General features: G+C 47.3%; 1 protein-coding gene across 2 annotated transcripts in view; it reads left to right on the forward strand.

Moving 5' to 3' along the window:
• Positions 1-23,052, forward strand: part of STOML1 (stomatin like 1) — a 116,353-nt gene that overhangs the window by 16,403 nt on the left and 76,898 nt on the right. For both annotated transcript variants that reach the window (XM_086959269.1, XM_086959270.1), the window contains exon 2: positions 18,257-18,501. In XM_086959269.1, coding sequence (XP_086815395.1) covers positions 18,345-18,501 — 157 coding nt within the window. In that variant the 5' untranslated portion in view covers positions 18,257-18,344. The remainder of the gene's footprint in view (positions 1-18,256; positions 18,502-23,052) is intronic.

Here is a 23,052-nt window from a genome sequence, read left to right on the forward strand (position 1 = left end):
TTACTAAACAACATCGGGGATAAAGGAATTCTGGGAGCATCTGGCCTTACCTGGCAACCGAAAGCTTTCAAATATTTGGGCCTAGACTTTGAGAAGGACTTGATTACGACTCTGAAGTTAAATGAAAACTCAACATTAAACAAGCACTGGCGTTGCCAATAGGTCTCGCAGTAGGAAAGTTGGAGCTATTGGTTTTGTAAATGACAAAGCCCTTTATGTATTTAAAATGATAACCAAAGTGAAAGGCATTGTTATTTGCAATTGTAATGGCTCCAACTGTCGTACTGCGAGACCTATTGGCAACGTGAGTGGTTTTTCGTGTGTGAGTGGCGTTGTGTGTGTGAGTGGCGTTGTGTGTGTGAGTGGCGTTGTGTGTGTGAGTGGCGTTGCGTGCGTGAGTGGCGTTGCGTGTGTGAGTGGCGTTGCGTGTGTGAGTGGCGTTGCGTGTGTGAGTGGCGTTGCGTGTGTGAGTGGCGTTGCGTGTGTGAGTGGCGTTGCGTGTGTGAGTGGCGTTGCGTGTGTGAGTGGCGTTGCGTAGTTGCGTGGCGTTGCGTAGTTGCGTGGCGTTGCGTAGTTGCGTGGCGTTGCGTAGTTGCGTGGCGTTGCGTAGTTGAGTGGCGTTGCGTAGATGAGTGGCGTTGCGTAGATGAGTGGCGTTGCGTAGAGTGGCGTTGCGTAGAGTGGCGTTGCGTAGTTGAGTGGCGTTGCGTAGTTGAGTGGCGTTGTGTAGTTGAGTGGCGTTGCGTAGTTGAGTGGCGTTGCGTAGTTGAGTGGCGTTGCGTAGTTGAGTGGCGTTGCGAAGTTGAGTGGCGTTGCGAAGTTGAGTGGCGTTGCGAAGTTGAGTGGCGTTGCGTAGTTGAGTGGCGTTGCGTAGATGAGTGGCGTTGCGTAGATGAGTGGCGTTGCGTAGATGAGTGGCGTTGCCTAGATGAGTGGCGTTGCGTAGATGAGTGGCGTTGCGTAGATGAGTGGCGTTGCGTAGATGAGTGGCGTTGCGTAGTTGAGTGGCGTTGCGTAGTTGCGTGGCGTTGCGTAGTTGAGTGGCGTTGCGTAGTTGCGTGGCGTTGCGTAGTTGCGTGGCGTTGCGTAGTTGCGTAGCGTTGCGTAGTTGCGTGGCGTTGCGTAGTTGCGTGGCGTTGCGTAGTAGAGTGGCATTGCGTAGTTGAGTGGCGTTGCGCAGTTGAGTGGCGTTGCTTAGGTGAGTGGCGTTGCGTAGTTGAGTGGCGTTGCGTGGGTGAGTGGCGTTGCGTAGTTGAGTGGCGTTGCATGTGTGAGTGGCGTTGCATGTGTGAGTGGCGTTGCATGTGTGAGTGGCGTTGCATGTGTGAGTGGCGTTGCATGTGTGAGTGGCGTTGCATGTGTGCGTAGTTGAGTGGCGTTGCGTAGTTGAGTGGCGTTGCATGTGTGCGTAGTTGAGTGGCGTTGCGTAGTTGAGTGGCGTTGCGTGGTTGAGTGGCGTTGCATGTGAGTGGCGTTGCGTGTGTGAGTGGCGTTGCGTAGAGTGGCGTTGCGTAGAGTGGCGTTGCGTAGAGTGGCGTTGCGTAGAGTGGCGTTGCGTAGAGTGGCGTTGCGTAGAGTGGCGTTGCGTAGTTGAGTGGCGTTGCGTAGTTGAGTGGCGTTGCGTAGTTGAGTGGCGTTGCGTAGTTGAGTGGCGTTGGGTAGATGAGTGGCGTTGGGTAGATGAGTGGCGTTGCGTAGATGAGTGGCGTTGCGTAGATGAGTGGCGTTGCGTAGTTGAGTGGCGTTGCGTAGTTGAGTGGCGTAGTTGCGTGGCGTTGCGTAGTTGAGTGGCGTTGCGTAGTTGAGTGGCGTTGCGTAGTTGAGTGGTGTTGCGTAGTTGCGTGGCGTTGCGTAGTTGCGTGGCGTTGCGTTGCGTAGTTGCGTGGCGTTGAGTGGCGTTGCGTAGTTGAGTGGCGTTGCGTAGTTGAGTGGCGTTGCGTAGTTGAGTGGCGTTGCGTAGATGAGTGGCGTTGCGTAGATGAGTGGCGTTGCGTAGGTGAGTGGCGTTGCGTAGTTGAGTGGCGTTGCGTGGCGTTGCGTAGTTGCGTGGCGTTGCGTAGTTGAGTGGCGTTGCGTAGTTGAGTGGCGTTGCGTAGTTGAGTGGCGTTGCGTAGTTGCGTGGCGTTGCGTAGTTGCGTGGCGTTGCGTAGTTGCGTGGCGTTGCGTAGTTGCGTGGCGTAGAGTGGCGTTGCGTAGTTGAGTGGCGTTGCGTAGTTGAGTGGCGTTGCGTAGTTGAGTGGCGTTGCGTAGTTGAGTGGCGTTGCGTAGTTGAGTGGCGTTGCGTAGTTGAGTGGCGTTGCGTAGATGTGTGGCGTTGCGTAGATGAGTGGCGTTGCGTAGATGAGTGGCGTTGCGTAGGTGAGTGGCGTTGCGTAGTTGAGTGGCGTTGCGTAGTTGAGTTGAGTGGCGTTGCGTAGTTGCGTGGCGTTGCGTAGTTGCGTGGCGTTGCGTAGTTGCGTGGCGTTGCGTAGTTGAGTGGCGTTGCGTAGTTGAGTGGCGTTGCGTAGTTGCGTGGCGTTGCGTAGTTGCGTGGCGTTGCGTAGTTGAGTGGCGTTGCGTAGTTGAGTGGCGTTGCGTAGTTGCGTGGCGTTGCGTAGTTGCGTGGCGTTGCGTAGTTGCGTGGCGTTACGTAGTTGTGTGGCGTTGAGTGGCGTTGCGTAGTTGAGTGGCGTTGCGTAGTTGAGTGGCGTTGCGTAGTTGAGTGGCGTTGCGTAGTTGAGTGGCGTTGCGTAGATGTGTGGCGTTGCGTAGATGAGTGGCGTTGCGTAGATGAGTGGCGTTGCGTAGGTGAGTGGCGTTGCGTAGGTGAGTGGCGTTGCGTAGTTGAGTGGCGTTGCGTAGTTGAGTGGCGTTGCGTGGCGTTGCGTAGTTGCGTGGCGTTGCGTAGTTGAGTGGCGTTGCGTAGTTGAGTGGCGTTGCGTAGTTGCGTGGCGTTGCGTAGTTGCATGGCGTTGCGTAGTTGCGTGGCGTTGCGTAGTTGCGTGGCGTTGAGTGGCGTTGCGTAGTTGAGTGGCGTTGCGTAGTTTAGTGGCGTTGCGTAGTTGAGTGGCGTTGCGTAGTTGAGTGGCGTTGCGTAGTTGCGTGGCGTTGCGTAGTTGCGTGGCGTTGCGTAGTTGCGTGGCGTAGTTGAGTGGCGTTGCGTGGTTGAGTGGCGTTGCGTGGTTGAGTGGCGTTGCGTGGTTGAGTGGCGTTGCATGTTGAGTGGCGTTGCGTAGTTGCGTGGCGTTGAGTGGCGTTGCGTAGTTGAGTGGCGTTGCGTAGTTGAGTGGCGTTGCGTAGTTGAGTGGCGTTGCGTAGTTGCGTGGCGTTGCGTAGTTGCGTGGCGATGCGTAGTTGCGTGGCGTTGCGTGGTTGAGTGGCGTTGCATGTGTGAGTGGCGTTGCATGTGTGCGTAGTTGAGTGGCGTTGCGTGGTTGAGTGGCGTTGCATGTGTGAGTGGCGTTGCATGTGTGAGTGGCGTTGCATGTGTGAGCGTTGCGTGATGTTGCGTAGTTGCGTGGCGTTGCGTAGTTGCGTGGTGTAGTTGAGTGGCGTTGCGTGGTTGAGTGGCGTTGCGTGGTTGAGTGGCGTTGCATGTTGAGTGGCGTTGCATGTGTGTGTGAGTGGCGTTGCATGTGTGAGTGGCGTTGCATGGTTGAGTGGCGTTGCGTGGTTGAGTGGCGTTGCATGTTGGGTGGCGTTGCATGTGTGTGTGGAGTTGCATGGTTGAGTGGCGTTGCATGGTTGAGTGGCGTTGCATGGTTGAGTGGCGATGCATGGTTGAGTGGCGTTGCATGGTTGAGTGGCGTTGCGTGGCTGCGTGGCGTTGCGTGGCTGCGTGGCGTTGCATGTGTCAGAGGCTAAATGTAGCACAGGGAGACCTCCAGCGGTAAGACAATCAAAAACAACTTAGAAAACATTTCACAGTATGAAGAGATCAAACTCATGAACGAGCGTGATACACCTCAGCTAAAAATCATGATAAATAACAACACACATTAGAAGTGAAACTGCAAGTACAGAAGGACCAGCTTTGCTTGTTTAAAACTCCCACTTCAGGCAGATGAGTGTAATGTGTAAAGCGTCTTGTGCACATGAGCAGATCGGAGTCTGGAAGCAAATACAAACAAGAGGAATGACTGAGGCACGTTGGTGTGAAGCACATCCAAGGGCTTCTCCTCCCCTAATTAGGTGAGGAGAAGCCGGTCGGGAAACTGAAAGTACGGCCGGCCTGCAGCCGGCCATGAATAATTAGGGGAGGAGAAGCCCTTTGATGTGCTGGGCTGGCTGGCCCTGAATGCGCGTGCATGTTATCACGTGGTTCACGGGCACTGCATGAAAACCGCGGGGCTGAAAGCCCTTTGGTTTGAAGAGAAAATAGCCGACTTGAATTCTCCCCATTTCCCATTCCTTCGGAATGGTAAAGGCGAGACCTAAAAAGATATCCACTTTGCTAGACAGCTGGTCACCAAAATTTTTGTCCTGGTGGGGTAGGGTTGAGACTCTAAAAATGATGTGCACGCCTCTAGTTAACTACCTGGCTAGCATGCTCCCCATGACTTTCTCAGACGAATTTATTAAGAAGGTAGACAAGCTGTTCGGAGAGTTCCTATGGCGAGGGAAAAAAGCCAGGATATCACTTAAAAAGCTGCAACTAGCAAAAGATAAAGGCGGCCTGGGCCTGCCCTCGTTTAGGAACTACCAAACGGCTTTCCTCTGTAAGCAAGGGGCCCTTTGGCTGGTTGAAGATACATCCTACACTCCAGTATGGCTAACTATTGAGCGGTCGCTAATGGCAGATGCACCCCTCTCGTCTCTCCTCACCATGGATCTGGCCCATATACCTTCTAAATACCAGAAGAGCACTTCTCCGACTTGACCAGTACCATAAGACTGCTCTGGTGATTAAGAGATCCACCCTACTCTCACTATGGCATAACCCTAAGATCCGGATAGAAGGGAAAACCCTTTACTGGGAAATGTGGGCTGGAAAAGGTATACACATAGTAAATGACCTCTATGATAATGGCAGACCCCTGCCCTTTTCGACATTGCAAGAAAAGTTTAGCTTACCACCCATAGAATTTTACCAGTTCCTAAAACTGAAGGCCGCTATCTCCAAATGCCCCCTCAATACAGACTTACCCTGGCTTGTGACCCGGCTACGAATACTATACCATGCTGACCATTTTGTATCAAGAATATATAAATTGCTCCTCCCCCTACCCAAGAAACCACATAGGCTGACCGAAAGTAAGTGGGAATCCGAACCTAATTCCACAGGCATTGCATTAGACTGGGAGGTGATACACAACACTGCACTGACAAACAAGATATCCCCGATCCTATGTCAAACGAAATATATGCTGTTAAATAGAGTGTTCTGGACCCCCCAGAGATTGTTTAAATGTAAACTGAGGGATACGCCTACCTGTTGGAACTGCCAAGAAGCTCCTGGTGACTTGGCACACATGTTTTTTCATTGTTCCCTATTGCGATCATTTTGGAGTAAAATATTTACATACATTCAACAGGTACTTGGAATCACGCCTGTCCAGGAATTCATATATGTCATTTTAGGTCCTCTGGAAACACAATTGCCGGACATTCATGACAGACAATTGCTTGATATTATGCTGACATTGGCGTGCAAGGTCATTCTTTACAAATGGAAAAATTTTGATGAAGTCAACTTCAAAATGTGGCTGGAATGGCTTTCAATTTCTAAGAGGGGCAGATAATCCTGCACTACAGTCAGCCACTTGGAAGCCTTCGAACAAAAAACTCTGGACATCCCTGGATGCGTCATCCTCCCACTTTGAACCACCATGATATGCATCTCAACACTCGGCCTTACTAGACAGAATCTAGGTGGAATTTGAGGTGTTTGCTTTTGTTTTTGTATACTTACTGTATATTCTCTGCTACACACACAGTGTGCCAAGTCTGGGTAAACCAACTACTATTGCCCTATGGATACGCCTGTCCTCTCTCTTCTCACCTCTTTTTTCTCTTCTCCTCTATCTTTTCTCTCCTCTCCCTCTCTTTCCCTCTCTCCCTTTTCTTATCTTCTTCCCTTGATTTGCTTTTTGATTATTGTAAGTGTCATGATACCAAGAATTTGCTCATTTGTACCTTTAAAGATTTATTGTATTGTCTTTATTTTTATCCTTATTCTTCAATAAAAAAGATTTGAAATAAAAAAAAAAATAGGAACATGACACTTGGGGACACAGGGTTCTCTGCTTATCCCCCCACCCCTCCAAAAGGAGAAAAGGGATGTAAACAATCAAAAACGGTAGCAAAAACAAAATGGGCTGCAGCGGACGGTGTATCTCCCTGTGGGGTGCCCACCACCAGTCTGTAATCATTCATTGTAATATGGCTAGCTTCCACTGCGTTAAGGTGACCATGTTGTTCCTGCTTACATTTCACATGTTTTACCTAATCTTGTTTTTAGTAACAGTCCGTGAGTCCACGAGGGCTCCAGACATGCTGCAGTGCTGGGGTCATTATCGCCCCACCCCTTACCTCATCCTTGCATGAATATTTTGAGGCCACCCGCTTTAATTTGGTTATGCAGATCAGCGTGGCGCACAGTGCTTTCTCTTTACATGTATTGGCGTTGGATTCTTGAACTGCCGGCCCACAACAATTGGGACATGTTCTCCCCCCTTCAGACTGGTGGAGAGTGAAAACTTTGTACCACACAATGGGAGCAGTGTTTTATTCCTTAGCAGAAACTAAAATAGGTTTGCTTTACATTATTTTAAAGCGGTACAAAAGGGGGTGGTGATGGAAGAGAGCATCTGAACCAATCAAACATTCGCACCCAGTCAACAGATCTGGGTTTAATCCATCACCGTTCTTTAGCCCACTCTGCCACCCTAGTTCAGACATGGCCATATGCAAACCAGTCTCATCCTGTGCCTCATGGGAACAGTCCAGCCCGAACTGCCAAGCCATGCCTTCCCTGGACCGGAACCAAGCTTCCTAGGACCGGTTTCTGGCATTACAGCCGTCTTCAGCCAGGCTTGCTTGAATCCAGTGGCAAAGTGAGCAAGGAACTCACGTCTGAGTATACCCTGCCAACTTATGGCGAAAAAAGCGGTACAAAAGGGGGTGGTGATGAACGGAGCATCTGAACCAATCACACACTCACACCCAGTCAACAGATCTGGGTTTAATCCATCACCGTTCTTTAGCCCACTCTGCCACCCCAGTTCAGACATGGCCATATGCAAATCAGTCTAACCCTGTGCCTCATGGGAACAGTCCAACCCGAACTGCCAAGCCATGCCTTCCCTGGACCGGAAACAAGCTTCCTAGGACCGGTTTCTGGCATTACAGCCGTCTTCAGCCAGGCTTGCTTGAATCCAGTGGCAAAGTGAGCAAGGGACTCACATCTGAACTGGGGTGGCAGAGTGGGATAAAGAACGGTGATGGATTAAACCCAGATCTGTTGACTGGGTGTGAGTGTTTTATTGCTTCAGATGCTCCGTCCATCACCACCCCTTTTGTACCGCTTTTGCCGCCATAAGTTAGCAGGGTATGCTCAGACGTGAGTCATTTGCTCATTTTGCCACTGGATTCAAGCAAGCCTGGCTGAAGACGGCTGTAATGCCAGAAACCGATCCTAGGAAGCTTGTTTCCGGTCCAGGGAAGGCATGGCTTGGCAGTTCGGGCTGGACTGTTCCCATGAGGCACAGGGTCAGACTGATTTGCATGTGGCCATGTCTGAACTGGGGTGGCAGAGTGGGCTAAAGAACGGTGATGGATTAAACCCAGATCTTTTGACTGGGTGTGAGTGTTTGATTGGTTCAGATGCTGCGTCCATCACCACCTCTTTTGTACCACTTTGGCCGCCATAAGTTGGCATGGTATGCTCAGACGTGAGTCCCTTGCTCACTTTGCCACTGGATTCAAGCAAGCCTGGCTGAAGACGGCTGTAATGCCAGAAACCAATCCTAGGATGCTTGAATTCGGTCCAGGGAAGGCATGGCTTGGCAGTTCGGGCTGGACTGTTCCCATGGGGCACAGGGTCAGACTGATTTGTATATGGCCATGTCTGAACTGGGGTGGCAGAGTGGGCTAAAGAACGTTGATGGATTAAACCCAGATCTGTTGACTGGGTGTGAGTGTTTGATTGGTTCAGATGCTCTGTCCATCACCACACCTTTTGTATCGCTTTGGCTGCCATAAGTTGGCAGGGGATGCTCAGACGTGAGTCCCTTGCTCATTTTGCCACTGGATTCAAGCAAGCCTGGCTGAAGACGGCTGTAATGGCAGGAACCGGTACTAGGAAGCTTGAATCCGGTCCAGGGAAGGCATGGCTTGGTAGTTTGGGCTGGACTGTTCCCATGAGGCACAGGGTCAGACTGATTTGCATATGGCCATGTCTGAACTGGGGTGGCAGAGTGGGCTAAAGAATGGTGATGGATTAAACCCAGATCGGTTGACTGGGTGTGAGTGTTTGATTGGTTCAGATGCTTCGTTCATCAACACCGCTTTTGTACCGCTTTGGCCGCCATAAGTTGGCAGGGTATGCTCAGACTTGAGTTCCTTGTTCACTTTGCCAATGGATTCAAGCAAGCCTGGCTGAAGACGTCTGTAATGGCAGAAACCGGTACTAGGAAGCTTGAATCCGGTCCAGGGAAGGTATGGCTTGGCAGTTCGGGCTGGACTGTTCCCATGAGGCACAGGTTCAGACTGATTTGCATATGGCCATGTCTGAACTGGGGTGGCAGAGTGGGCTAAAGAACGGTGATCGATTAAACCCAGATCTGTTGACTGGGTGTGAGTATTTGATTGGTTCAGATGCTCCGTCCATCACCACCCCTTTTGTACCGCTTACATTATTTTAAGGCTGTACACCTTTTAATGACAATCCAGCAGCCCTCACGCTCAGCTGCCACTCACTTCTCTCCTGGGCTTCCTCCTCCTCCCCCCCCCCCTCCTCTTATTTCAAAGATCGCGCTTTTTAACAACACACACATAAACCGGGACTGAAGCATCTCGCAAGACGAGGTTCGGGTTATTCGCATAAGTAATGGAAAAGCACACGTTTGTCCGATTTCAGGGTCTTGCATCTAAGCTGTGAAATTCATAGTGGCTCAGACCGGCTGGAGAGAAGGTGAGCCAGTAACGCCCTAGGCCCGGGCTCATTGTTTAGGTTTCGAGGGCGGGGCAGCGGCTTCTGTCTGTCCCACCACCCCGAACCACGGAGTGGGCTCATGGAAGAGTGCTGTTTGCTGCCTCATAATGTGTGGCTAACCTTCAGTATTCAGCGGTCTGGGTGTACCTCTTTCTGCACTGTACGAGGTAACTTGGTCTGTGCAGCAGTATCTTAACTGCACAGCCCGGTGTGTATTGCACTGATGAAAGCTTAGCCCAGGAAGTGAACGCCTTGTCCAGGTGTATGCCCGCTAATACTATGATTGGCACTTTCACGGGTAGGCAGTGTTTGGAACCCACTGTGTTTGTTAAAAGACCCGACACACACCTATCTGGTTGATGTCATGCTTCATCATTGGGGTCCCAACCGGGTGGCCGAATGCCTCCCGGTTGTGCTATGACGCCTGATTACAGCGGAGCTGGTGTGGTGCAGAAATGTGATGTAGTGTGAATTAAAAATATCTCTGAGAATTCCTTGCCTCTTTATGTTTATTACTGGCGGCTCAGGATATGGTTAAAAAGTATGTGTGATGCAACTAAGAAAGAAATAATTATCTTGTAGTTGGCTACGGTGTTATAAGTTGTCACGCATGTGAGTGGCGCCAGCTTCCATACTAGACCACTTCGCGAAAACCTTCCATATTGCCAATAGCTCCGGTTCCACAGAAATTGTAGCAAAATAAAAGACTACAAGTCTCAGGCCATTGAGCTGAGCAAAAAACTACCCCAATGACAATATCCTAAACACATTACTAATAAAGCCAACAAGAGGGCCAGAAACCAAAACAGCGAAGCACTCCTGGAAACCCAGACACGAGTTCCCACTCCAGCACCACTCACAAGCGTGACAACTTATAACATCGTGTCCAATAAAGTCTCTCAGATCACCCGGCAACACTGGAAAATACTGAAGACAGGTAACCTTGACTGGGCACCACCGCTCCTCTCCAACAAAAGGGCAAGATCCATAAAAGACTCCATAGTGTCCACCAGACCTACACAACCACAAAGACCTACAAATATGGTTCTCAATGCCTGGGGGCTCCCAAGCATCACGGGTCACTACTCGTGCGGGAACTGTAGTGTGTGCCACATTACTGAGACTGAGAAAAACCTCCCCCTGGAACCAGGGAAGACATGGGAGCGAAGAAAACACACCAACTGTAACACTGAACATGTCATATGCCGGATCATCTGCCCCTGTAACCTCACGTAAATCGGCATGACGAATCGCGAAATCAAAACCAGGATTTGCGAACATCGCACCACCATACGGTGCACGAAAAACACTGCCGAAATGACCAACCACTTCCTAGAGACTGGCACAAGACCAACGATAGGAGATGGGTAGTCATAGAAGCTCTAGACTCCAACCTACCCAATATCCAAAGTAGCCTACTTGAGAAAGAACAAAGATGGATATACTGTCTGTCAAGCCACCTTACAGGTTTAAACGTCAATATCCCCTGGAACAGTCTTAGTAGGCTCTAGAAACAACACTGACACTTGACGTCCACTTGTGGCACATAGCCCATCTATGGCCAACTGTGACCTCTTTTAGCCACCTACCCTGGCACCCTGCAGGAAGCCCTGAGCCCACCACCACACTTTGGCGAAATTGCGCCAGCGCCTCCAACCCAACGAGGGTCTTGACACACCAGCAGAACCCTTGAACTCTTACCAGGAAGTCCCTTACATTCCTTTTAGTGTCATGCTTCCTTCCAAGCTGTGTACTCTCATCTGAGGCATACACTGCTCTTTTACATTCTCCCCAGCTACACCAGAGCGCTCCACCATTAGCATTCAGTTTTATCACAGCGCCTTTATTTAATTTTACTTTTTGCCCTTCTAGAGCACTTTTTCCAACATGCCAGAATGTTCCTTTCTGGCGAGGCATACTGCTACTGCGCATGCGCTGCCTCAGACATTCCCGATCCCTGTCTGCGCATGCACACAGAGAAGCGGCTCCCAGCCACACATGCGCAGACGCTCCTGTTGCTTCAGCCTCGCATAGCGTGTCCACATCGGCACGTACTCTATGGCTCCCACTACTTCATAACCTAGCCTACACCGGCCCGGTTCTCATCCGAGACGACGGGAGACCACAACAGGTTCATAAGCGGGTCCGCTCTGATACCAAGTAAGGTTGCGCTGCTGGCTATATCTCTAGGCATTTTGTGAGCATTTACTTAAATCATCTGCTCACGTGCCGCTCTTTCTCTTCCCAGAGTTATTCAGAAGAGCACACTCTTCCCGAGCCCCGATCAGCCAACACATACTCAACCATTGTGTAATTATAACCTATTTTACCTAAGCATTGCTTCATGTTTTCTGTGTTTTGTTTTTAATTTAATCTGCCCCCCACGCATGACGGTATAGCGCCGTTTTTTCCATGTGTGCGCCCACCTTGGTATATGTGTAATTTTACCATTACTATGGCTAGCCTTACACCCAGCTACGCTGCAACACTGTAAATGAACGGTGATCATGACCATCAACGAGACAACCTTGGGTTGCCACTAGACTGTCACAAGGAAGCCTCACAGCTTCATAGCAATGCTAAGACTTCCAACCACAATAGCTGCTGCACAAATTCCGCATGCAGCAGGCGCACTATATATATATATTTATTTTGTTACAGGTACCATCACCAGGCAAGTCAATTGGATGACCTTAGCACCTAAGGTTGCATTTTATGTAGCTTAAATACCACTGTCTGAAAAGGACATGCACAACCATATTTGAACGAATGTAAGCCAAAATAAAAAAAAATGTTGCGTGCTCCTGGGGCTTCACTTTCCGTTCCACCAAGTGTTGCTGAGAAATCAATAATGATGCAGCTCCTACAGAGGAGCTCTCCCCCAGTGCACAGCGTCTAAGACCAAAAAAATAGGTTCAATCCAATGTATCAAGCTGAAAGTCTTCAAATTAGACAGCGATTAGTTGTCATCTGTTTAATGACCAATCAATACCATGAACTTTGACATTCACTGTACATGTCAAACCATCTTCACAGTATTTTTCATGATAATAATTTTAGGTGGCTTAACGGCAAAAGCCTCAAAGCTTTAAGTTAATATCCATCCAAGTTTGATGTCCAACCCAATGCATTTCGGGTATCAGTTATGCCTTTCGTCAGGGGAATGTTCTGCAAATGAAAAACATGAGTATAATCTTTACAGGAAGACCCTCAATAGAAAGTCTCAAACAATGTACATGCAATCATATGCAGCCTAAACTGCTGGTATCTTGATGCGTGATCATGCATATCATCCATTATGATGATGATAATCAGATATCAAATGTGCAACCACCAAATAGAACAAAACGTGACCAAAAGTAATCAGCAACGGTAAAAGTGTACTGGACAAATAAGCATAGTGTCTGTAAACTGTGAAAGGTTTAAATGTGATCTATCGTCGTGGATACCGTAATCGAGAGAGTTAAGTGCGTATTAGTCAGTGGAAATTGCAATGAAATAGTGGATTACAAAACCAAAAAATCAGTGACTGTAGTTTTAAGTTGGCATCTTAGAGAAGCAAACAGTCAAAAGAGTATTCCTATAATGTCGGCGGATAGGACGAGGACACGTGGTCTCTGAAAAAAGATAAAAGTCTGCAATGTAGGCAAGACGTTAAAACAAACGATAAATCACCGAATATTTAGTCCTCTGAACGAGGTGCTTACTGAGATGACGATCACGAAGACACGTGAAGGTCTGGGTGAACCATGTTAGTACGTGAGTGCAATCCAGCAAGTTAAGTTCGGCGCGTTAGCGCTGTGAGTGATAAAGTTAATAGCGTCCGAGACTGGAAGCTTAGTGGGTTAAAAAACATGGAAAAAGGACTAGCGTATAGTAGAAAGAGTGGGCACCATCTTTAGAGTATTTATGTGTTTGAAGGCCGGTTAGAGAAAATAAATCAATGTGTGCCAAATAACAATGTGAGTAAAACAAGAAAACATTATAGGACAGTAAGAACGAACATATGAAAATGTTGCATGTCGCATTATAGTACATATGAAATCAATGTTTTATAAAAAGAGCTGCCAATGCTGTTAATAGTTCTTAATCAAAGATAACAAAGAAATTCCATTCTGTCATTCAGCCCATGGGGCTGCATCGTGCACAGGAATCGTATCCAATAGTTCTCCCTTTGCAGAAGTTTGTTTTTGTTGTTGCCCCCTTTGGTTTGAATAATCACTTCTAAAACTAGAAATTTTAATTGCGAAACATTGTGTCTTTTCTCCATGTAGTGCATGGCAACAGTAGATTTGGGGTTCGCTGTTCTGATGTTGCTTTTATGTTCCAAGATCCAGATGCGGATTTTTCTCTCTGTTTGGCCCACATAACATAGGCCGCATGGACATTTGAGTAGATAAATGGCGTTAGTTGTATTACATGTGGCGTTTACTCTGAGCTTGATTTTCGTTCCTTTCATGGGGTGGTTAATGGTATTGCCTGGTATGGAGTTATGACAATTGCTACAATTGTAACACAGTAGTAAAACTTTGAAAATGGTGTTTTCTGTATCACTTGTTGTTTGGGTGAACAAGTCTTTTAAATTCGGACCTCGGGTATAGGCAAAGATAGGCTTGTTTTCGAAAAGAACTTTAAAGTCGGGTTCCGTACTAAGTTGTGGCCAATGCTTTAAAATGATGTTGCGATAGTGATTGCTTGTTGTTGAGAATTTAGATACAACTACCATGCATTTAGTATTTTTCTTCTTTTTGACTGACAATAAGTCTTGTATGTTGAAAGAGTCACATCTGGTTTTAGCCTTGTGTAGGATCTCTTCCGGATAGCCTTGTTCTATAAATCTAACCAGCATGTTGTCAATTTGTTTGGAGCATTCTGAGGGTTCTGACACGATGCGTATGACTCTCAGTAGCAGAGAGAACGGTAGATTGTTTTTTAGTCCCGGTCTGTGGAAACTGTTGTAATGCAGTACACTGTTGCGGTCTGCGTCTTTGCGAAATAGGTTTGTAGAAAATTGGCCTTGCTCAAGCTGTATGTGTACGTCTAGAAAATGTATTTGATGTTAGTTAATATCCAATGTAAATTTAATGCGTTTGTCAATATCATTGAGTTGAGTGAGGAAGCGCTCAAGAGTATTCAAGGTTCCGGACCATAAGATGAAGATGTCATCAATGAAGCGAAGGAAAGTCTTGCATGTTCAAGCCACATGGGTTTATTGAGAATGTGTTGTTCCTCGAAGTGATGCATAAACAAATTAGCGTAGACTGGAGCTGCGCAATTGCCCATGGAAGTACCACTTAACTGCAAGTACCAGTTATCATTCCACTTAAAATAGCTTTGATAGAGTGTGAACATCAATAGCTCCATGATAAGTACTTGAAGATTGAAATCTATTGTTGAGTCAAGTAACACTCGCTCTATTGCTTCAATGCCTAAATCGTGGGAGATTGAGGTGTACAGTGATTTTACGTCCACCGTGCACAACCATAATTCCTCTTCTGGGGTTGTTTGTATTGAGTTGATTTTCAGCATGAAATTAGTGGTGTCCCGGATGTAAGAATTGAAGTTCATTACAAGAGGCTGAAGATGTTTATCAATAAACTTCCCTACAGGTTCATGGATGCTGCCTCTTGTGGAGATGAATGGTCGGAATGGCGGCTTTTGTAAGTTCTTGTGTATTTTGGGCAGTATATAAAAGAAAGGTGATCGAGGGTTATCTTGAACCAAAAATCTTTTGACTCTGTCAGTTATGGTACTGTTATCAATAGCTTTTTGTACAATGTTCATCAAGATAGCAGCGAATTCCTGTGTGGGATTGTTATCCAATATAGCATAAGTATTAGTGTCTGAAACATGGATTGATACTTATTCATGATAGAAGGTGCTGTCTAATAAAACAAGGGCACCGCCTTTGTCCGCGTTCTGACAGACTATGGAGTTGTTATTGGTGAGTTTTCTGAGTATGCTTCTATCCTACACCGTGAGGTTACAGTGTCTTGATGTTTGTTGGAATTTAAGAGTTGTAATCTCATGTTTCACCAGGTTCTCGAAGGTGTCTAATGTTTTATGACTCACAGGAGCTAAAAATGTACTGCAGGGATGTAGTCCCTGTAGTAAAGACTCATCTTGCTGATCGTTGTGAAAATAATTTCTTAGTCTGATGTTCCGCATTAGCTTAAATAAACTAATTTCCAATTCAAGTGTGTTGGTGGTGGTAGTTGGGACAAAGGATTGTCCTTTTTGTAGTGTGCGTATTTCATGGTGCGATAGTTCATATGAAGAAATATTGATAACCAGATTGTTAAAATCTGCTACTTTCTCCTGCCTTTTCGGTTCTTCGCCTCTGTCGGTTCCTTTGCTTTGTCTATGCTTTTGGCACCGCCTGGGTCGTCCTGTCCGCTTGGGCCTTCCCCTAAAAAATGAACTGCAGTTGCAGGGGTTGTCGATGATTTTTCTGTAGGTATATTGTTCACGTCTCTGGCACGTGGTGTTTATGAGCGTGATTCTCCTTCCGATGATGAAGTTTCTGTTTCCGAATATGGATTGTATGGACGACTCTGTCGGCGGCGGGCATACACTTCTGCCCAAGTGTATACCTCCTCGAGTTTGTAGTCTATTGTGTCTCTTTTAAATTTTCGGATTTTACGTTCTTGTATTTCTTGCATGTATTTTTTCAGTTGCAACTTAATATCATCCAGAGTTTTGGTGAAATCAGCAGCTTCCATTGTGTTAGTCAATTCTGTTTTGATGAGGGTGATTTCAGCGGTAAGTTCTTCCAGGGCTCTTGACAGTTCTTCTATGATCAATAAAATTAGATCAAGAGAGCATTTATTGAGAATGGCGTACCACTTCTCAATAAAGCGCGTGTTGTTCTTGCAAAGTAAGGGTTTTAAAGGTACTCTCAGACCTCTAGGGATACGTTGGCCACGATGGTACCACTGTCAACATATTATCTGTTTGTCATAATTGTATATGTATACTTTTCTTCTGCTGTGTTTTCTTACCCACAGGTTCTTCCTTTCATATGTGTCCGTAGGTTCGTAGACACGCCGTCCACACACCTTAGCGCGTGTGTAGGTACTTATTTTACTATTTTCACCTCTCACGAGGCACCACATTTTTTGCCACTCACTCACTTTCACGGTCCTGAAGAAAGCCCCTCCTACATTCTCCTGAGGGATGAAACATGTAGACCCATCACATAGCCAACTACAAGATAATTATTTCTTTCTTAGTTGCATCTCACATACTTTTTAACCATATCCTGAGTTGCCAGTAATAAACATAAAGAGGCAAGGATTCTCAGACATATTTTTAATTCACACTACATCACACTTCTGCACTGCACCAGCTCTGCTGTAATCAGGCATCGTAGTACAACTGGGGGGCATTCGGCCACCCAGTTGGGACCCCAAGATGAAGCATGACACCAACCAGGTTTGTGTGTGAAGGGTCTTTTAACAAACCCAGTGGGTTCCAAACACTGCCTATCAGTGATAGTGCCACACATAGATTGGGTTCGTCCATTATTGTTTAACATATATTAATATTTGACATAGCGACAGCTTCACTAGATCAAGGGGCTTAGATGTTAAAGGCACTCTGACACAATTCCGACCATGCGCATGTTGCTTCAAGCTTTCCAGCTTTCCACTGGTAGTGAAATAGGTTTACAATGTTTACATATACGCAGATCGCGACAGTACCCGTTTAGCAGGTTGTCTTTTGATGCTGATCGTCTGTGCCGCAGAGTACCTACACTGGTGTTACTATGTCTGGTATGTCGTAAGTCTACAGTTTTTTAATGTTATGCCTTCCTCGAGGCGTACTTTTTGATGTTGCCGAGCATGGCTAATAGTTGGTTTTTCTTTGGTTGGAATTCTAGGACGGGGACTTCTTTTTTCTTCCTTTACTCTTTTCCTACCCCAGAACCTAGGCTGGGATGTCTTTGGCAAGCTCTTGGCTACCTTAGTTCACTGTCACTGCCATAAATCCTTGGGTTTTGTTGTGTTTGTTCACCTTTCACCATGGAGACTATTATAGCAGTAGCCATCTGTGATCCAACACAGCTCTTCCCAGGTATAGCAGATGCGATACGTGGTGGGTTAGTGGCTTTGCCTGTGTTGTCTTATCCATCACGTGTTTATACAACTTTTCCCTTTTATTCACTACTTTGTTTCTGTTGTATGACCAAGTAGAGGTTCCAGGCACACTTGGTTTTTGAACAGTCTTCAAGTGGTAATTGCATTATTGTACCTGGAACTACGAATCTGAACCGTGACCCCGAGTTGCTAAGCCGCCGCCTGCTGTTTTATCACCAGGCTTATTATTAAATGCCATTGTGTACATTACTTTTATAATTATTTCACTGGCGATATGCTTTGGTGTTTAGACAACAGAGATCTCATAATGCACGTATGTGCAGTCTGCATGGTAATTTGAGCATCTTCACAAATATAGCTGTTCGCTAAATACAAATGTTTTAGCAGTAGCACCAATGTAAAGACTTCTAGGCACATCTTTTGCTCAGAAGATAGAGTTATTGTTGATGTTGTGAAAACCATATGCAGTTGTTCACTTTTAGAATGGGGCAGCTATACTATCAGCTGAAGTTTGAAATGAGCTTCCCTTTCTGGTCCTGGTAGTTTTGACTAAAACTAGAGCATTTGTAACTCCCTCTCTCCTTTCTTATGCCTCAAACTGCTCTCCGCACTTTCCTTCCTTCAAAATCACGCTAATCTCCTCCACGCTTTCTTCCTTCTCCCTCATACTAATCTCCCCACTCCCCTTTCTTCTGCCTCATACTACTCCCCTCCTCACTATACTTCATTAACCTTTATCTATTCTTCTACTCATTCTCCGTCCCAAATCTTAAACACTGCTCTTCTCCTTCTGACGCTATGCGTTAAACTACTATACACATAACAATTACAATTCAACCAACATGAAGGCACAACATATCACATATAAACACTCAATAAGACATAGCTAAAATACAATACCATTAGCAAAGCAAATAGCTTTAACTTAAAGGCGAGACCTATTGCATTTCAAATGCTTGTTAATTTTTGTGTTCTTATGAATAAGACATTGCATCTTTACTGAATTATGATTTTTAACTTGCAGCTTTCACCGCTTCTGGATACAGTCGTCAGCGTTCTCTAGATCCTGGTCCTTCAGATGCTCGTTTTGCACTACCAGTGGTGACGAAAACATGTTCAGTAGTTCGGGATACCAGTCTTTACCCGTGGGTGACGGTGATAGTTCTGACTCTGGTGTTTATGGATCTCAAAAGAGGCTTTTTGATTTTGGGCCTCCAGGAAGCACCTTTGATCCATTTTCTAAAGGCTCCTCGGCGAGTGACTTTTCAGGTGAGTCCTATCTCCATAGCAAACAATGGCAGCACTGCTGCAGAGTCATATCCATGCATGTTCTTCTCTAAAGCCCCAAGTCTTAACATACAATTGTACAGAGTAAGAGATGAAGGCCTGTCTTCAGGCTGTTCCCCTCATTGGTGGTGGTAGAGAGTGTGCACCTTGTGGGGATGGCCACATCTCTGGGACTGTGGATACCCGTGTTGGGATGTTAATACGAAAGCTTTTGGGTAAATATCTGAATGACATTAGTGTAAAGGTTTTCAGAATTCTGGTTGAATATAACACTGCTTGTTAATCTAGAGCATGTCAAATTGTATGCGGATATTGGAGCATGGACTCATTTATTGTCACCACGGTTAGATGATAGACTATGGCTTCCTTGTAAGACTAATGTTCATCCGACCAATAGGCACTTGTGTCCTATCACTCTTCCTACAAAGTCCATCCTTTCTACATGTCACCCTTGTTATAATGACCTTAACGCCTGACCACTCAGCTGCATTCATTTTTTACATTCTGGTCTATCTGGTTTCCTCTTTCGTTTTACACAACCGCAGAGCCTCTTCTCTGTTTTTCACCAAATGCACCAATTACAAACTCTGTGCCTGCTGCATCTCTCCCTTGTTCCTTGCTCTGCTCCATCTCTTTCTGTGACTTTCACGTGTCCTACAGGTTTCAAAGCCTGGCCTCTCTGGGTCTCACCCTGGATCCACACAGCTCGTAGTCTTCGTCTCAGACATCAAACAAAGCATCTGACTGTAACTACAATCTACATGGCAGAGTAGTGGTCTAGGATGCCTCTTACAATGCAAAAATCTACGAGCTTGATGTGTGATCTGCAGTCAATGTATTTTTCCATCCTAGGTGAATGAAGGGCAAGCCTAGCCTGCCATCCAAGGTGCAGGGGCGGACATCTCACCCTGCCAGGTACTCACACATTCACATTTGCTTTGTACCACAGCAGGTTATGGAGTCGGACAATGGTGGGGGGGGGGGGCATTATTTTGGAGGTGTGTGACCGCTTAGACCAACTGTTTCCTTGGCAAAAGACTGAGGAAATATCTAAAGATATCTGTGGACGTGACTTTTCTAAAGCAATGGTGTACATCCATGTGCATTCAATAGCTTATTAACTGGAAAAAGAGAGATGGGAGCACATCCCTGCCAAGTACCACGCATCAGGCGTTAGAGTAAACCATTTTAAAGTGGTGGTCGGCATCACTGCACTAAAGTGCATTTTAGCACTCCTCGACCACCCTGGTGCGCTGGGAGGAGCTGTGGCGAGTGCGCAGCTGGCAAAGTGCGCTATTGAGACAATATTGCCTGTGCTCAAACTGTCTATCAAAAATACACAATACATGAACTTTGGCCATCCCCGGAGAATCATTAAATTACACGAATCAGGTGAGCACAGCTACTTGCCTAGTGCTTTCAGTGGGGCACCTGTGTTGATCATAAACAATATCAAGACCAGCCAGTGCCCCACGTGGATCTGGGTGGGGTTGGTGCCTCGCCTGTTGAGCTAATGAACTTGTGCTTCGCGCAGTCAATTCATTAATCACCAAGGTCAAGCCGAGCCCGGCTAGCATGTGTTGAGCCCGGCTAGCACGTGTCTTTATTGGTGCTTCAGAAATAACCATCAATTGCCGTCACCGGGCTATAGTAGCTCATGTAGAAACGGAGGCGGCGTCTTGCCTATTGTTGTTTTCTGGCAAGGCATCTACCACACGCAGTGATTGGCCCCAGAGACAGACTCTGAGGGCCGGCCACTTTGCTCTTCCTTGCCTGCAGTTGCCAGAGAGTGGCTTTTCTTCTGCGCACACACACACCGGGAGGATGTCGCACTCACTGACTGGCACAGTCGGTTCTCGTGCAATCAGTGAGTACAGTACCGATTGGTGATGGCAGATGGACAGATTGGGCAGCATTGGGGGCGCAGGATGCTGTTTTCTGGCATCAGGGGGAGCCATGTGATTGCTCTTTGCCAGGGCTTTAAGTGGACAAAAAAAACTGGGGGTGCTCTAAAAGGGGCGGGGCAAACCTCGTAAAGGGGTGTGGCCTATCTGAGTAGGGGCGTGGTCTAAATAAAGGTAACTAGTGTAGCAGTACCCCTTGCTCTGACAAGCCGTCAGCTCTACGACTCCTCAGAGGGTCATCAGATTTGGAATTCCCCGCTCAAGCTCGCTCTCTCCCCTCCTTATTACAGCTAGGCTATGGATAACGTCATAAACCCTCCCCAATACCCTAAGATTGGTGTCGTCATCCCAGGAAATGCCCATGCAGGCACCTCCCGTATAAGGTGGCTTCACGTGAGGCTGAGTGTTCTAGAAGCACTGCTCCCAGAAAGCAACGCGGCTTCACAGGGGTGAGTTTTAACGAAGCCACCACCCCCTTCAAAACATGCCACAGAGTCCTCCTACAATGCGGTTCACCTGGCATGACATCATGGCTTGACCTCCACTACTCAGTAGTGAGCAAAAAGAGCATGCGCGCATCGATGTGCATGCTCTCACTGACGTCCAAGAAAAAATAAAGAAAACGGACTATCTCTGCGAGGCCCGAAAATAGAGCCCGGTAAAGACCCGTTTGGAGGCACCCTGAAAATAACTGCCCGTGCTCAGACCCAGACAGACCCACCCCACTTAAAGCCCCCGAGTTTAGTAGTAGTTAGACCTATGCTGCTGAGCCAAGTTGCCATGGTGTGAAGAGCATCATGTCAGACAGAGTGTGCAAGATAGGGACAGGACGGCTGTGTACCCACCCCCTGAGGAACTTACAACCCAGATGCATCCAGAGATGATGTGAGCTCCTGCGAGGTAGGAAGCAGGTAGTCTGACCCGCGCTTGGCTCAAGGCCTCTGTGTATTTGTGAGGCAGACAGCCTAAGTGCTCTTTCGGGAGCGTGTCACACGGATTTGCAGGACCGCTCCACCATTTTGCATGTTGATTCTCTGGCACTAAAGTAAAGGGGCATATCATGCAAGCAGCAACATAACACCAGCACATAAGACATCAATGTGGACTACAATATAATACAGCGGGGTGAGTGTACTGTGGAGAGATCTGGGGTTAACCTTCAGGCAGGGCCTAGGATTTGCGAGGCCCTGGGCTAAAAGGGAATGTGCGAGGCCCCTCTGATGTAGATAAGCCTTGCAAGGAGACCCATTCACAAACACTGTGGGAGGCCTATTGTCCAGCATTTTGGCGCTCCTCACAGTTTTAACTTTCAACCCACAAGCATTTCTCACACCTTCAGTCCGATAGGTGTGAGAATTGCTTATGGGCTAAAAGTTAAAACTGTGGGGGCGCCAAAAGCTGGACAATGAGCCTCCCATAGTGTCTGTGAATGGGTCTCCTTGCAATTGGAGGGAGCGTCTACCTCCCTTATGCCTGCAGACACCATCCCTGAGAGGCCCGGGGAGGAGGCCCCTCCAATGGCTCTTAATTGCAAGGCGACACCTTTCTTTGAAATGGATCGCATGGGGAACAGCACACACCACCAGTGCGGGCCCCATGTGGTGGGCTGAGTACGAGGCCCTGGGCAGCTGCCCCTGCCTAGCGCCAGCCCTGCCTCCAGGTCACAATGGTCAAATCTCTGCACAGCTACTCAGCCGTTTATCTTTCCACTTTGATGAATTGATTTGGCTGGCAGTAACACCTGATATTTAAATAACCTGGTCTGGCTGCTCTCGTGGGGGTTTATTTCACAGTCAAGCACGCTAAAAAGTGCTCATGCAGACATGAGCAAGGCGTAAACGTGTGGGCGCTATAGATATTCTCTTCTGGTTTGCTCGCGTGATGGCTCTGCGTTATGCTGAAAGCAGTGCTGTCTTCACCCGAAAACACCGCCTGCGCCATTCTTCTCCGTGACCTATCGTCACCCTGAATACAAGGCCACGAGCCCTAGGGTCACGTGACCCAGCACAGGCACCGTTGGTAGTGAAATCATACTGCATTCCTGCCATTCCCGTCACAAAATGTTCCTGCTGTATTAGCATTCCCTTTGATTTTTCCGAAGCAGAAGGCTTGTCATGTAGGCAGAAATCGGGCAGTTTAGTTACATTTGACGGCCGTGCATTATTTGAGAAGAACCGCTCGGGTTTGATCCTCTCGGAAACCACAAACCGATATTGCAGTGAAATGGGGTCTGTTTTATATTCCGCTCCCCGAGGATGCATGCTTTCACTGAAGTCCAAGAAAAAATAAATAAAAGAAAACAGACCAAAAATAGAGCCCGAAAGAGACCCGTTTCGAGGCTCCATAAAAATAACTGCCGGTGCTCAGACCCGGACAGACCCGGCCCACTTAAAGCCCTGCTCTTTGCAGGCCCGCACTGTACCTCAATTTAGACGGCCGCGTAATTTTATAGATTTAATATTCACATATTAGTGACACTCTGCTGAGTGAGGAGAGTAAAACTGATACCTGTGACTCTCCTTAAGTTCGACTAGGACACAAACATAAACAAACGCCTACTGCTGTAGTCCTAGCCCCCGCCATGCCCATTCCGTTTGAAGAACCTCAGCCCCAAGACATCTCACACATG

The sequence above is a fragment of the Lissotriton vulgaris genome, chromosome 2_2, assembly GCF_964263255.1.
Source record: "Lissotriton vulgaris chromosome 2_2, aLisVul1.2, whole genome shotgun sequence".
Lineage (NCBI taxonomy): Eukaryota > Metazoa > Chordata > Amphibia > Caudata > Salamandridae > Lissotriton > Lissotriton vulgaris.